The following is a 16579-nucleotide window of genomic DNA, read 5'->3' as shown; positions in this document are numbered from 1 at the left end:
AAAAAAAGCCCAAAAAAAAAGCCCAAAAAAAAAGGAGGAAACCTCCCCCCAGCCCCCCCCAAAGGACCTCTTCTTTTCTTTCCTTTTTTTTTCTTTTCTTTGTGTTTTTTTGGTTGGTTTTCCCATTTTTTTGTAACAGAATAGTTGCTAAACTGCTCCATGGTTGGGGTTTTGATTTCCCCTCCCCCCTCTTCCCCCCCCCCCCAGTCTCCAACATTATCTCGTGGTTGGTTTCATTTTTGTGGTCACTTTGGGTTTGTCTTTGGTTTTTTTTGGGGTGGGGGTGGGGGTGAGTTTATTTTCCAGTCCTGTTCCTCATCTTCCAACGAGGCTTTGCCATCCTTGTCCTTCACCCAAACCACCCCCTCCAGTGTCCTCCCCTTCCCCTCCAGGCTACCCCCATCCCCCTGCATCCAGTTGCTTCTCTCTCTCATTTTTATTTGCTCTTTGGTTTGGTTTTTTTTTGATGATTTTATTTTGGTTTTGGTTTTGGTTTTTAGTCTTCTATTTATAAGGTTGAAAATTCTGAACGACCCTTTTTGAGCACCAACAGGAAAAAAAATAAAGCCCACACCCCCCCCATACACACACCACACACCCCCACACCACACACCCCCACACCCCACACACACACCAGGAATCAAACCCAACCCCCCCACAAAGAGTGACAGAAAAAAAACAAACAAACAAAAAAAAACAACAAAAAACAACCAAGCAGCCCCCTCCCCCCCCTTGTATTTTGTAAATATTTTCTTTTCCTGCTTTGAGCTGTGTAATGTCCTTGTTACATAGAAATTGCTTTTCTTCCGAGAAGCTGATCTTTGTTAATGTCCTGATTCTGTTGGCAAAAAAAGCACAGAGGGTGTGCTTATAAAAAAAAAAAAAAGAATAAAAAACTTTAAAAACATACAAATAAAGAAGGGAAATGGAAAACAAAACAAAACAAAACAAAAACAAAGGAAGAAGGAAAAAAAAAAAAGAAGCAAACAACCAACACACAAAAAAAAATAGAAGTGGAAATGGAAAAAGCTTTTGGGGAGGTCACCTCTGGGGTCGTGACGGGGTGGGGGAAGGGGCTGTGTGTCCTGCAGAGACAGGGAGGGAGCTTCTCCCTGCCCTTCCCCTTCAGCTCTCCTGCCCTGCCCCTTCACCTCCTCACCCTTCCACCCCTGCCCCTTCCCCTTCACCTCTCCTGCCCCTTCCCTTTTGCCTCTCCTGCCCCTTCCCCTTCGCCTCTCCTGCCCCTGCCCCTTCACCTCTCCGCCCCTTCCCCTTTGCCCCTCCTGCCCCGCCCCTTCGCCTCTCCTCAAATACTGCATCCAGTTCAAGAGGGGCAGGGATCTGCTGGAGAGAGTCCAATGGGCAGCTACAAGGATGCTGAAGGGACTGCAGCACTGCCTGGGGAGGAGAGGCTGAGAGCCCTGGGGCTGTGTCCAACGAGGCTGGGGAGAGGCCTCAAGCACAGCCCTGTGAGGAGAGGCTGAGGGAGCTGGGGTTGCTTAGCCTGGAGAAGAGGAGGCTCAGGGGAGACCTTCTTGCTCTCTACAGCTGCCTGAAGGGAGGTTGTAGCCAGGTGGGGGTTGGTCTCTTCTCCCAAGCAAGCAGCACCAGAACAAGAGGACACAGTCTCAAGCTGTGCCAGGGGAAGTTTAGGCTGGAGGTGAGGAGAAAGATCTTCCCAGAAAGAGTAATTGGCCTTTGGAATGTGCTGCCCAGGGAGGTGGTGGAGTCCCCATCCCTGGAGGTGTTCAAGAGGGGATTGGATGTGGCACTTGGTGCCATGGTCTAGTAGTCATGAGGTGTTGGGTGCTAGGTTGGACTTGATGATCTCTGAGGTCTTTTCCAACCTTACTGATTCTGTGGTTTGTCTGCAGAGAAGACTGAGAGGGGATTTAATAAATGTAAGTATCTGAGGGCTGGGGGTCAAGAGGGAAGGGAGAGGCTCTGCTCATTTGCACCCTGTGATAGGACATGGGGCAATGGATGTAGAACTACAGCACAGGAGGTTCCACCTCATGTTGGAACTTCTTCACTGAGGGTCACAGAGCCCTGGAACAGGCTCCCAGAGAGGTTGTGCAGTCTCCTTCTCTGGAGACTTTCAACACCATTTGGATGTGTTCCTGTGTGACCTGTGCTGGATTCTGTGGTCCTGCTCTGGCAGGGGGGTTGGACTCAATGACCTCAGGAGGTCCCTTCCAACCCCTAACATCCTGTGATGCTTTGGGTGTGCTCAGGCTGGATGGCATCTGCTGCACCCTGTGTTCCAGGAGCCTCCTTTTTGCCTTGTTTCCCAGTGGCTCCTGTTAGTCATAGAATGGTTTAGGTTGGGAGGGATCTCAGAGCTACTCCAACCTCCCTGCCATGGACAGGGATGCCTCACAATTAGATGTGGCTGCTCAAGACCTTATCTAACCTGGCCTTAAACACCCACAAGGAGGAGGCATCCACAACCTCCCTGGGCAGCCTATTCCAGAGTCTCACCACCCTTGCACTGAAGAACTTCCTAATCTCCAGTCCAAGATCCTTCAGCTTCATTCCCTCTTGTTCTGTCTCTAGACACCCTCAGGAAAAGTCCCCCTCCAGCCTTCCTGTAGGATCCCTTCAGGTAGTGGAGGGCAGCTCTAAGGCCCCCCCCAGAGTCTTCTCCAGGCTGAACACCCCCAGCTCCCCCAGCCTGTCCTCACAGCACAAGAGAGGAATCATCCCGCAGGATCCTGGGGTTTGGGCTTTGTGCTGGGAGATGATGCAGCAGGAGAGCCCAGGAGGAGTGAGCTCAGCCTTGCTGTAGCTCAGTTGGATGCCCTCGGGGTGGGTGAGGGGTTGGTTTGCCACACCCATGCCAACTCACACCCAGGTTAGTCCCCACAGGTGGGTTTGCTGTGGAAATTGAACGTTTGCAAGAGGAGAGGGCTGGGAGGTGGCCTCCCAGAATGCTCCTGGATTCCCCAGAGAGGAGAACTGCACTGGGTGCCTGTTACCTGAGTGGATGGGGAGCAGGAAGCTGCTTGGTGATCATCAGCCAGATGAGCAAAGGAGTAGGAGGCAGCAGCTTGGGCAGCATCGGGCTTGTTGCAGGTAATGATAAGAGAGGAGGAAAAACCTGATCCTGCCCCTCTGGGAACTCCTGAGCTGCAGAGCAGCCAGGGCCAGGGGTCAGGGTACAGCAAAGGGCTCCTGGTGTGGCTTTGTGGCCACCCCAGTGCTGGTAACTGGGGGGTGCTGGTTAGGAGAGCTGCCAGCTGGGGGGTACTGGGCTGAGAGCCCCCAGCTCAGGGGTGCTGGGCTGTGACGTGCTGCCACAGTAATGGAGTGGAAGGGGGGAATAAGGGATTGCTGTGACCTGGAACAGCTTCTGCCCAGCCCCAGCACTCACCAGTTCAGGTAGGGGCAGAGCTGTGCAGCCTCCCTCCACAGCTGAGGAAGTGTCCATGGTCACACCATGGGCCAAAAATAAAACTTGGGCTTCCTCCCTGCAGAGCCTCTGCCCTTCCCTGCCTGTGCTGCTGCCTTCCTGCAGCCAGTTTGCCACAGGGAAGAGGGGGGGAAGCCATAGCCAGGGCTGTGGTGGTACTCGAGAGGGAAGAGCAAACGCCCTGCCGCGGGCTGCTGGGGGCTCGGCAGCGGCAGGGAAAGGAGAGGATGAAGTCGGACTGCGACCCGAATCCAGGCTGCAAGACTCCCCTGGTGTCCCCTCCCGGCCCCGCGGTGCGAAGGAGGAGCTGCGAGGGCTCGTAGCAAGGACTTTATTTCCAAATTCACTTGTACGGCAACAGTGTAAACCAGTTGTTAAAACGCACGATACACCATGGACACCCACAGACAGAAGCTAAGCTAGAATGATACACTGAGATCAAACCTTCCCTCCCCTCCCAGGGGCTGCCAGCACGGCCGGCAGGCTGCCGCTGGCAGCTCACGTCACAACCACAGTTCTCTTTGAGTGCAGAAACACAGGGGTCGAGTTGAATCGGTGCCGGTTTGAACCCTTTTCAGACCAAGATGTGTGTGGAGTAAAAGGAAAAGCCGTGGGTCAGGTCCGTCCAGCTGCTCCTGCTAACCCTCAGGCCTGGGTCTGAACGTGGGGTCGGGGTGGGGGGCGCTGGGGTCGGGGATGTGGCTCAGGCTGCTGGACAGGGACAGCAGGAGAGCAGCGGATGGAAAGGGCTGTCCTGGGACCCCGGGAGGGGACGGCAGACAGGCTGGGGAGGCGTCGTGCTCGGCTGAGGACACTCGCAGTGGGAAGGGGCTGCTCGCTGCAGCTCACCACATGCTACAGACCCCCCGGCCTGGGGTGCTGGTGACAGGCAGGAGGGGCACAGAGGGAGTGGGGGTGGCACAGGGCAGGCCAGGACGGGCGAGTGCAGCTGGGCACCGTCCTGCAGCCAGAAAGGGTGACAAGAGGGCGGGGGGGAGCGGGGGGTTGGTTCTCCCCGTGCTGGGGTTACAGAGGGCACAGACACCGCGGCGGCTCCCACAGCCAGACAGAGTCAGGGACTGGAACGGAGTCTTACAATCATTGAGTCACCCGAACCGGAGCGAGCGACAAGCTGGAGCTGGCCTGCTCGTGGTGCTGCCGGACCAGCCTCTCCCCAGCAATAAAGCAGCTCCTGGGGCTGCAGAGACAAGGTTTGGACCCTCCCCAAACCCACCATCCCTCCCCTCCCCCCAACACCATGACCAAGCCTTCCTCTAGTGAGCTGCCCAGCACCAGGAAGAAACCCCCTGAGGGGCCCATGTGGGCTGTGCAAAGGCCACAGCAGGTATCCTCCTTGCCTGCTAAGGATGGGGTAGGTCCTGTCCGGAGAGGAGCAGCTACTTGGCCCTGGGTAACAGCTGCTAAAGCAGTCTCGGTACCCCCCACCCCCGCCCCAGCCACCATCCCAAAGACAACCACTGGTGCCTCAGTGAGACCCTTCCTGTGCTGTCCCAGTCAGCCCAGGCACGGGGCCTCTTGCTGGGCCAGCTCTGCTCTCCCTGGGTTGCAGCCTCTGCCCTCACCACCCAGCTCCATCCCGCAGCTCAGCTGGTGCCTCTCAGGAGGGGGCTGAGGGGGAGGACGCTCGCTGAGCTGCACTGGTCGCATCTCAGCCTCTTTGGTTGTAGAAGAGAGGGGCACACAGGGACAGCCATGGGGTGCAGCACAGCCCTGGGCCACCCCCTCACGCTCCCTCGGTTGCCAGAGGAACAAAAGCAGCAAAAGAACGAGAGAACTCGGCTCCTTTCCCCCGTGTGAGCTGGGGAGGGTCGGTGCTGTGCACAGGAGACACCGTGAGGGGTGACATGCAGCAAACCCCACCCAGGAGAGTGTCCGGGGTGGGAGGGGGAAGGGGACTCAGGGTCAAGGAGCAGATGCTGGCCCCCGAGCAGGGAGAGCCACCAGCTAGAGCTGCCCTCGCGTCCTCCCGGTTGTCTCCTACCGCTGCCAAGGGCACCAGACCAGCAGAGCCATGGAGCTGCCGCTTCCGCGATCTCTGAGCTGACCTTGCAGGGAAAAACAACAACAACAACAGGGGAAAAAAAAGAACAACCCAAAACTGTTACAAACTGCACCCAAACCCAGGGCCCCGCCCAGCCCCGGAGCTGCGAGCGCCCCTCGCCCACCGACCTCGGGCAGCGGCACAGCCCCCAGGCCCTCCCCGGGCAGCCGCTCTGCACCCACCCGTGTGCCCGGCAGGCATGCGGTGCCAGGGCTGGGCGCAGCCTGGAGCTTTGGCCAGGCTCTCCTCGGCCCCCTCCTGGCCCCGAGCCGGCGCGGGGCAGCTCAGAACTACTTACAGCATTTATTAGTTTCTCTTTTTTTTTGTTTTTATCCTTTTTTTTTGTTTTCTTTTCTTTTTTCAACACATGCTCGTTTATGGAAACAATCAGCACCCTGGCACGGTCCAAGCATATACAGACAAAGCTACTCTACAACACGAGGGGCTGCCAAAGGGGGGGGGGGGGGGAAAGGGGAGGGAAGCCTCTACTCATCCACTCAGCGGTTCCAGCACAGCCACGGAGAGAGGGGAAGGGGCTGCCCGGGGAGGGGGGAGGGGAAGGGGGGGGGGGGAAACCCCTGCCGCCATGGGACAGCCTGGCATCACCGGTCCCCCAGCTGCCGGAGCTGGGAGCGGGTTAGGGGACACCCGGCCGTTACCTTCAGACACATCTCGGCTTTCGGAGGTTAGAAAAAAGAACCCAAACCCAAAAGGTTTCTCCCAAATCAGCAGGCAAATTTAGTGCAGAAAGGGAGGGGCCCTCCTGGCGGACCCCAGCCCGCGAACAGCGGGAAGGGTCCCGGCCCCTCCCCTGGGGATCCCCCCCACCGTGTGCTGGGGGGTGCTCGGGTCAGCGGCTGCCCCCTCCCTCTGCCCCCTCCCCGCTTCCCCGGGGTGGTGCTGCCGGGGTGGGGACAGCGAGGGGATCCCAGGGACGGTGGAGAGGGGAGGCAGGGAGGGGGAGGAGGGGAAGGAGGGGCAGGGGCTGTGCGCTCCGAGGAGCAGGGGGAGAGGAGGTTTTGTACCTCATGGTGTCACTGATTTTTGAAGTCCTGGAGCTAGAGCTGAATGAACAGTAAAAGCAGTTAAATCATTAACCAGTGAGGGGGGGGGGGGGGGAAGCAGCTGTAAAAGGAACGGAGGAAGAAGGCCAGATTATTATTATTATTATTATTATTATTTTCTTTCCTTTTTTTTTCTTTTTCTCGTTTTGTTGTGGTTTTGTTTTCCTTTCCCTCATCTTCGCTCTCCTCTCGGCCCCGCCGTGCCCCGATCACAAGCCCTGCTTGGCCAGCGAAGCAGACACTTCGTCGGCTAGCGTGGCCAGCTGGGGGGAGTCCACCATGTTGATGCTGCCGGTGGAGGAGACGTTGCTAAGGCGGCGTGGGGAGGCATCTCCGGAGATGGTCGGGGACTTGTAGACGATCTCGGCGCCGTGGTCGGTCTTGGCTTTGGCGTTCTCGCGGAAGGTCAGCTTGTGAGTCTCAATCTGCAGGCAGAGGAGAGGCTGCTGAGCGGCGAGGTGCGGCGGGGGGCGCCCCGGGGGGATGGCAGACACAGGATCAAAGGAGCGCAGGATGTTAGGGGTCGGAAAAGGCCTCCGGAGATCATCGAGGCCAAGCCCCTGACAGAGCAGGACCACAGAATCCAGCACAGGAATGCATCCAGAAAGGTCTTCAAAGTCTCCTGGGAAGGAGACTCCACAACCCCTCTGGGCAGCCTGCTCCAGGGCTCTGTGACCCTCACAGTCAGGAAGTTCCTCCTCAGGTTGAGGTGGAGCCTCCCGTGCTGGAGCTTCCATCCATTGCCCCTTGTCCAGTTACAGGGTGCAAGTGAGCAGAGCCTGTCCCCTCCCTCCTGACCCCCAGCCCTCAGAGATGTATAAACATTTATTAAACCAACTCTAAGTCTTCTCCAGACTAAGAACCCCCAGGGCTCTCAGCCTCTCCTCACAGGGATCTCCAGAGATCACCCAGTCCAACCCCCCTGCCAAAGCTGGATCACCTAGGATAGTCTGCACAGGAGTGCATCCAGGCAGGCTTTCACCTGCCAGCTGGTGGCTGTTGTGCAGCTGGGAGGAAAGCTTAAGTTTGCTGGCATGGTGCCCCCCCGGTGCCCCCAGTCCACAGGCAGGTCCCTTCCAGTCGCCCACACAAGGAGTAGGCACAACCAGAGAGGATGGCAGGGCTGGAGCACCTCGGGATGCTGCCAAACCCATCCAGAGCACCCTGGCACCAGGCTCAGATGGCACAGCCTGGGCTGCTCCCACTCCCCTGGCAGAGGCTTACAGGCTCACCGAATGGTTTTGGTTGGAAAAGACCTTCATGACCATGGAGTCCAACCATAGATGGGGGGGGTGGGGGTGGGATCCCCACACAGCTGCCCCTCCACCCTCAAAAGGCTGCTCCCAGGAGCTGAGCCCCTCTCTGCTGGGGAGGGGAGGTGATGTGGATAGGGTTTGCTACTTACTGGTGCCCTCCCCAGCCGAGTGCAGGGCTGGGGGCTGGCTCTCCGGGGGGATGAGTGGCTCCAGCACCAGGGCCTGGAGCCCAGCAGGGTCTGGGCTCGGGGTCCGAGCGGCCTGGGGCTGGGTCTTGTCTTCCTTGCCCTTCTCTCTCTACAGGTGAAGAAAGCCGCCCAGGGCGGGGGGGGGAGGGGCAAAAAATGCATCAGCAACAACAAAAAAAGTCCAAGATCCAATAAATGTCAACCAGCAGGGGAAAAAAGCCAAAAAAAGAAAGAAATAGAAAATTGGTGGAGAAAAAGATCTGAAGACCAGAGCAGTTCACTGACCCACAGGAAGAACTTTGGAGATGGGGAGGAAAGCTTCGTGCAGCACCCTGGCTCCTCCTGGGGGACTCAGCACAGGGCCCAGTGCTCAGCCCCAAGAGCTGTGGCTGGGGTGTCCAAACCTGGATCCTGTGTGGCACAGCAAGGAGGGCACCAGGGCATGTGGAGAAGGCTGGGGAAGGGGCAGTGAGCTGCCCACAGCTGCTCCACATGGAGGGCTGATGGGGCTCCAGGGTGTCCTGTCCCCTCAATGCAGTGTCCCACCTCAGAGTGGCACTGCCTGGGGATGACCCCAGGTGCCAAGGTGTGAAGGGGAGTGGGCTGGACAAGAGACAAAACCCGAGGCAGCATCTGACCTCAGCTCACACCAACAACCTCCTCCTGGTGTGGAGCTGAGCAACTGCCACACAGGAGGGCTGAGGCAGGCGACACCACTGCTGGGTCACAGCCTTGCACATCAATTCCCCCTCCAAAGGACAAGTTCTTCAAACTATGGCCCAGTGAAGGTGCCAGGTTGTGGAAGGATCATCAGTGGCACCACACAGGGGCTGAGTGAAGCACAGGGCAGCCTGATGCACAGCAGCAGCGAGAGAAGGGCAAGGAAGTCAAGCAGTCCCTCAGAGCTGGGAGGTGCACAGAGGAAACATGGCCAAGAACAAAGTGCCAAAATACAGGAGCCAAAAGAGAATCTTCCCCTCCTCTTGGGAAGAAAAAGTGGTTGAGAAACAAGCAAGAGGAAGCCCTGCAGGAATTCAGCTTACCTGCTCCACCTGCTCCCCTGCCTGCCAGGGACCTGGCTGGCCCTGAAGGGAGGTTCTGGTGGTGCTTTACTTACCCAAGACCTACTGTGGAGTCACCATCGAAGCCTCTGGCAGGAAAGGCTCACCCCAAGTTCAGCATTTCTGCCCTCACTGGCTTTTGTCTTTCAATTTAAAGCCCTCCCAACAAATACCACTCCCTGGTGTGGGCACAGAGCCCTGCCTGGGAGGCTGAGACTTGAAGGAGGTCATCTGCTGACGTGAGGGCCTGCTGCAAGGTCACCTCTTCTAAAGACACCTAAGCCCTTAATGCTCCACTTCCACTGGGCAACCAGCACCTGTGCAGCACCCTGAGCTGCCAGCTTTGTGCCACCTCCAGGCTGGCAACACAGAATGCCAAAGCAGCTGGCACTGGCACCCCTTAACGTGCAAGGTCTGAGGCAGGAATGCTTCTGCACCAACTTCAGAGCCCAGCAGAGAGTAGGAACCCACAGGAGAGGCTACCACTGACATCTGCCAGGGCCCAGCAGCACAGAGCCTGCTGTCCTCAACACTCTGCCACTGCAAAGGTTCCTGGGGTTGGGAGATGCAGCTCCGGAGCCCTGGGCTCTGCCCAGCAGCAGCAGCCACTGGCAGGAGGGTGAGTGGGCAGCAGCTGAGTGGCTCAGCCCTTGGGCTGGGCACACAGATAAGCCCCTGCTAGGACATGGGCAGCAAATCATTTTGAGCACCCAAAAGTGCTGCCTGGTGAGCAGAGAGGAGAGGTGGTGTGGTCCAAGGAGGAGTGGAGCAAGCAGGACCTTCTCTGCAGCCAGACTTCAGGCAGCCTTTGGTTTCCTGCTCACAGGACCCTCGCAGCTGCTCTCCACCCAGTGCCCCTTTACCTTTTTGTTTCCTCCTCCAGGGACGTGGCTGATGTTATCTAAGGACCCAATTTTCGATTGCACCTTATCTTTGAAGTCCAGTTTCTCAGATTTCACCTCCACCTGGCCACCACCTGGAAGAGAAGAGCACAAGCTGGGTTAGCTCCCAGGCCAGGCTGGAGAGAAAGCCCTGAGGGCTCAGCTGCCACTCCAAGGAGGCTCAGCCAAAGCAGGGTGAGGGTGAGCAGAGGTTTAGGACCAGGAAAATGGCAGAAGGGGCAACCCTGTGGTGATTTGGGACATCCAGGAGCCAGGGCAAGTGGGAACCAAGGTGAAGAGTTTCCTCAGAGGATGCTGTGAAGAGCTGACAGACATCCCAGTGCTTTACAGAACGAAGGGCAGAGAGCTCACCTGACTGCCCTAACACCAGCAGCTCCCATTTAGGGACAAGGTGTGCATGGATCCCACCAGATCCCTGAACTCAGAGTGATTGGGCAGACTGGAGAGGGCCTGGCAGGGATGGAACTAGGAACAGTGTCCAGCACCTGCAAGGCTCACTCTGACCCTCTGCTCTCTGCTCCATGTGCCTCCCCTCACGCCCAGCACTACCCCAACCCCCTCCCCATCCCCAGATGCACATCATGACACAGCCTGAAAGCTGCCGAGGGCCAGCACCCAGCCTTGAGAGCTCCCAAAGATCAAAACCTATTCCTGTGAGCTCCCAAGGATCAGCAGCGGGTCCTGTGAGCTCCCAAGGATCAGCACTGGGCCCTGTGAGCTGCCAGGCTCAGCCCCCAGCCCTGTGAGCTCCCAAGGATCAGCACCGGGTCCTGTGAGCTGCCAGGCTCAGCCCCCAGCCCTGTGAGCTCCCAAGGATCAGCAGCTGGTCCTGTGAGCTCCCAAGGATCAGCAGCGGGTCCTGTGAGCTCCCAAGGATCAGCACTGGGCCCTGTGAGCTGCCAGGCTCAGCCCCCAGCCCTGTGAGCTCCCAAGGATCAGCACCGGGTCCTGTGAGCTGCCAGGCTCAGCCCCCAGCCCTGTGAGCTGCCAAGGATCAGCAGCTGGTCCTGTGAGCTGCCAGGCTCAGCCCCCGGCCCTGTGAGCTCCCAAGGATCAGCAGCTGGTCCTGTGAGCTCCCAAGGATCAGCACTGGGCCCTGTGAGCTGCCAGGCTCAGCCCCCAGCCCTGTGAGCTGCCAGGCTCAGCCCCCAGCCCGGCCATACCTGGTTTGTGGTGGATGTTGCCCAGGGAGCCACACTTGGATGTGACGTGGCTCAGGTCGACTGGCTTGTAAACGATTTGGACCTGCCCGTAGGAGAAAGGAGAAGGGCATGAGCTGGCTGGCACCGTGGGCAGGCTGGGGAGGGGGAGGCACAGCACACAGCAGCACCTGATCTGCACTGGAGGGAAAGGACAGCTGAACCCGCCCCCCCAGCGAGATTAATGACACCAGAAGAGCTGTCCCCAGACATGGGAGGTCATTAATGGCCATGTGCAGAAGCCTCTCTTTAACAACCCAGCATGCACGAGAGCCTCCCCTCCAGAGGGGCGAGGAGGGGAGGAGAGGCAGATTTCCAAAGTGCTCAAAGTGAGAGAGAGAGGAAGGAAAAAAAACCCAAGTGGAGTGGCAATTAATGAAGAGAGAGTTGCATACAGCATCATCCACAAGGAGAAGCACCAGAGAGGAGAGAGGGGAAAAAAACCCAAACCAAAACCACCAAAAACAGAAGAGGAAAAAACCAAACCCACCAAATACCTTTTCTGATGGAAAACATAAAGCTTATGTCCACAAAAACTGAAAGAACAGAAATGATCAATGGGCACAGAACCTCTCTGGGGCTGGTTGGTTTCTTTCTTTCTTTGCAAAGAGTGAGCAAAAAGAAACAAAAAGGTCAACAAAAATAAGAGCAAAATAAAAGCTTTTGTGGCAAACGCTGAAATGGAAACCGCAGGCAAAAAGAAATCAACAGACTCAGGTAAAAGGTTGGCATTGTTGTTGTTATCATCATTAGCATCATTAGCATCATTATTAGAGTCATTATCATCATCATTATTATCAATATTATTATCATCATTATTAGAATAATTATTATTGTCATTATTATTATCAATATTATTATTAAAATAACTATTACTGTCATTATTATCAATATTATTATAACAATCCTTATTAGAATCTTTATTATTGTCATTATAATTATCAATATTATTATAATCATTATTAGAATCATTATTGCCATTATTATTAGCTATATTATTATCACTATTATCATTATTAGAATCATTATTGTCATCATTATCATCAATTTTATTATCATTACCATCATTATTATAATAATCATTAGTATTATTATAATCACTATTATTATCGATATCATCACCATTATTGTAATAATAATTCTTAGTATCACTGTTATAATCATTATAATGATAATAATAATCATTATCATCAATATGATCATTATCATAATTATTACAATAATCATTCTTAGTATCATTATAATGATTATAATCATCATTATTATCATCAATATTATCATTATAATCATTGTTACAATAATAATTCTTAGTATCATTATTATAATCATTATAATGATAGTAATCATTATCATCAATATTATCATTACCATCATTACAATAATAATTCTTAGTATCATTATTATAATGATGATAATCATCAATATAATCATTATTGTAATAGTCATTCTTAGTATCATTATTATGATTATAATCATTATAATCATTATCATCAATATTATCATTATTATAATAATAATTCTTAGTATCATTATTATAATCATTCCAATAATTATTATCAATATTATAATAATTATTGTAATAACCATTCTTAGTGTCATTATTATCATCATTATCATTATCATCATCATTATTGTAACAATCATTCTTAGTATCATTATTATTATTATTATCAATATTATCATGATCACCATTATTACAATAATCATTCCTAGTATCATTATGCTAATCATTATAATGATGATGATAATTATTATCAATATTGTCATTAGCATCATTATTATAATCATTATTATATTAGCATCATCATCATCATTACTGTAATAATGATCACTCTATTGATAACCACATTACCATTAATTCCTTTTAAGTTTTATTATTCATTTACTACATCTCACCATTTAATAAATATTACCTACTTATATGCTTATTAATAACGGGCACTAGATTAATAACAACCACGGTGTCATTATCATTAATGCCTTTTACAGTTGGATTACTTATTTCCATTTTATTACCATTTTAGGAATATTATCTAGTCATATTAATATTATTGATAATGGTCACTAGATTAATAATCATCATTATATTGTTATTAGTTATATTATTTATCTTTTCTATCTATTATTTATCTTGTATTACTATTTTATATTTATATTAACAATCACTATAATAGTAATAGTAGTAGTAATAATAATAGTAGTAATAATAGTAACAACAACAACAATACTAGTAATAATAACAATAATAACATCAACAATAATAACAGTAATAATAATAGTAGTAATAATAATAATAATAGTAATAATAGTAGTAATAATAGTAGTACTACTACTAATGATGATGTCTGAGTGTCTGCAGGAAGGAGCTGACATCACATCACAGAATCATCGACAGAACTGTCAGGGCTGGAAGGGAGCTCAAGGCTCAGCCACTTCCAACCCCCCTGCCACGGGCAGGGACACCTCACACCGGAGCAGGTTGCTCACAGCCACCTCCAGCCTGGCTGCAAACACCTCCAGGGATGAGGATGAGGCTTCCAGCACCTCCCTGGGCAGCCAGGGCCAGGCTCTCACCACCCTCCTGGGGAGGAACTTCTTCCTCACATCAATTCGAATGGCACTTGGGACATCCTGACCCACAGCAGCAGCATCTCAGGGCATCAGGGTGTGCGTCTGAGGTGGGGTTTACTCATTGGAACTCTCAACAAGGGCTCCAGAATCCCACTGGAAGGACCCCACCCCCAACCCCCCACCCCCCAACTGGAAGCCCTCCTGAGCAGGGACAACCAAGTGACAAAGGAGACGCAGACAGGAGGGAGGTTAAGGTGGAGCTGTTTAGTGGTGATGTTAGCAGTTAAACACCACACTGGAGGAGAACACTGGAGAGGTCTGGGACCACTGGTGACAGCAAACACCACACAACCCCAAGCACAAACACACCAACTACAGCAGGAGCAGGAGACAAGGGGGTGAGAGGACATCCCCACAGCCCCAGCAGGCAGCCCAGCCCCCGGTTTGGGACTGCCCCCACCCCGGGTGTGAAGGAGATGCTGCTGGGGTCGGTGGGGGCTGTGCAGGAGCAATCTGATCATCAGCACCTCAGAGCTGGTTCCTGCTCACTGGGCAGTGTCTGGCACTCCCTGGAGCTCAGGGGGAGGATGTGCTGCACTCGGTGTCCTCCCCAAGCACCACGCCGGGCAGGTTGCTCTCACAGATCTCAGGATGTGCCAGCGCCAAGAGGACCTTTGCAGAGGAGCTGACTCCTCCCAGCAGCCTCCAGACCACCGAGGCCCAGAGGCAGCACAAAGGTTTCAGCACCCTGCAGTGCACCCCAGCAGCCTGTGCTGCCTCAAAAGCCCAGGGGGAAGGTGCAGCCCTCAGGTCTCTTGCTGGCCCCATCACCCTCAGAGCTCGGTGCAGGACCAGCACTGAGAAACACTTCCCCTCCACCACACAGCCAGGAAAAGGAGTGGGGAGCAGCAGCTGGGTGCCAGTGTCCCAGCAGCTCGCAGGGCACTGCCTTGTCTCCAATGCTCACCAAAAGGCACATCTGACAGAGAGTGGAGACAGAGAGAGGGGAGAAGAACAGCCCCAGGGCCTGGGAGCACATCGCAGACACAGACATGAAGACAGTGCTGGGAAAAGGTCACAGGTGGAATGCCCCAGGCAGGAGGAGGGCTCGAGTCAGCCAGGAGGCAGGAAACAGACCCCCAAAATGGGCAGCTGGCACCTCCCTGGTCCCAGCCATGACCCCAAAGGGCCTGGGAGCAATTTGGGCACCAGTGGGACTTGGGGCTCCCATTTGCAGAGGCAGCCATCAGCAACTGAAACTTTCTGCTCTCACTCCAGTTCCCTTTTTCACAGACAGGACTCCATCAACCCTTCCCATCCTGCTGGGGAGCAGAGAAGGCTCCTCCCCATTTCAGCAAGAAAGGAAAGGGGGTACAGAGTTGCTTGCCTGTGAAAGCAGTGCCAGAGACCTGGGGATCCCACCTCTCTCCATCAGCTTTTGTCAGAACATCCACTGGCTTCAAACAGCCAGGACCCAAGCCCAGGTTCCTGCAGGAACAGCCCCTTCCTGCTCCTCTGGAAGCAGCAGTGGCTGGGCAGGCAGTCCCTGCAGACAGCATGGTAGAGGACTGAGGTGTGATGGCCATCAAAGGCCAGTGGCCTCCTGTTGCCCCTCTAGCAGAGAAGCCACACAGCACAGCTCTGCTCCAGGACAGCCTCTGCAGCCACCTCAGCACTGGGCCTCGCTCTGAGCACCCACACCCAGAGCTCAGCTGCTGCTCTCTGTGTGTCAACACAGCCAGGCAGTCACCAGGAGTGATGAGAGCCTGGGGAGGGATGACAGCCTCCAGCCAAAAATCCACCTAATGCTCAAGCCAGCTGCAAACTGCACTGCCCCTGGTGGGAGCTGCCAGTGGAGAAAGGCAGGAGCTCACCACCCTGTGCTGGAGCTCCTCACCAGCCACAGCACTGATGATGAACACCAGCTCCTGGCATCACCAGTGGGCACCATGCACCAGCCAGTCCAGCCAGGGCAGGACCCTGGGCTAAGAAAGAGCAGAGCCAGCGTGGAACCTGCTGCAGAGAGCTGTGCCCTCCTCCAAGCAGCTCCTCTGGCCCCACCAATAAATGACAGTGACATCAAATTTGAGCTGGAGGCTGCAAACCCAATGCTTCCGTGCCAAGACCTCTGCAATGCTCAGTTTCTCAGGGAGGGCATCCAGAGAGGTCCAAAGCAGCACCAAGAATCCACTGGCATGAGTTAGCTCCCTCAGAGGGCCACAGGGCAGCCAGCCACAGAGCCTGGGTCGCACTGGTTGGGGTCTCAGTGATTCACCTTCCTTGGTCCATCATCTTTCCTGGACCCCAATGCTGCCTCCAGAGAGACCAACCTCAGGGGAGTCTCTCCAGGTTTCTGGCACAGTGACTGAAGGCTGAGCCCAGCTCTTTGCCCGGGGCTGGCTGGAAATGTCAGCATTGGAATCAAGGAGCTCAACACTGCCTCAGGCTCAGCCTCCCCCCAGGCGCCGCCGCACACATTCGGTAGCAAGGATGAAGCTTGGATCATACTTGCCTGGTGGGAAGGGGGCAGGAACCTGGGCAGGAACCTGGGCAGGAACCTGGGCAGGAACCTGTGCTTTCAGGTGTTGTGTGGAGCCATGGGCAGTACCTCAAGCAACACAGACTCTGTTTGCTCAGAGATCTGCCCAGCCCCTGCGTCGCTGTCTGCTAGAGGCCGCCCGTCCTGCAGACAGTGACGCACTGGAGCCCTCCAGGGAGTGTCAAAGCTTGGGGTTAACAGGCTGTTTGGTTACAGACATGGCTTCTACACAGGTCAGTCGGTTCTGTCCATGCCAGGCATGGACAGGACTTGTTAAGGGTCCATCTAACCACGACTGGTTGGGTTAATGGGGTTAGATGCCAGC

At 54.0% G+C, this 16579-nt stretch overlaps 1 protein-coding gene across 25 annotated transcripts in view; it reads right to left on the bottom strand.

Annotated features, from left to right (window-relative positions):
• Positions 1–3729: 3729 nt before the first annotated feature.
• Positions 3730–16579, bottom strand: part of MAPT (microtubule associated protein tau) — a 66781-nt gene continuing 53931 nt past the window's right edge. For 23 of the 25 annotated variants that reach the window (XM_068166443.1, XM_068166444.1, XM_068166440.1 and 20 more), the window contains 3 exons: positions 11109–11190; positions 9907–10019; positions 3730–6963 (listed from right to left, as the gene is read on the bottom strand). In XM_068166443.1, the coding sequence (XP_068022544.1) occupies positions 6748–6963; positions 9907–10019; positions 11109–11190 (411 nt within the window). In that variant the 3' untranslated portion in view covers positions 3730–6747. Of the gene's footprint in view, positions 6964–7935; positions 8092–9906; positions 10020–11108; positions 11191–16579 lie in introns of those variants that run through there. The other 2 variants (XM_068166436.1, XM_068166447.1) reach the window with 2 other exon arrangements.

Source organism: Melanerpes formicivorus, unplaced genomic scaffold (assembly GCF_026170545.1).
Source record: "Melanerpes formicivorus ecotype bairdi unplaced genomic scaffold, bMelFor1.0.p_v2 SCAF_100, whole genome shotgun sequence".
Lineage (NCBI taxonomy): Eukaryota > Metazoa > Chordata > Aves > Piciformes > Picidae > Melanerpes > Melanerpes formicivorus.
The sequence above is the reverse complement of the archived record's forward strand: the minus strand, read 5'-3'. Positions and strand labels throughout refer to the sequence as shown.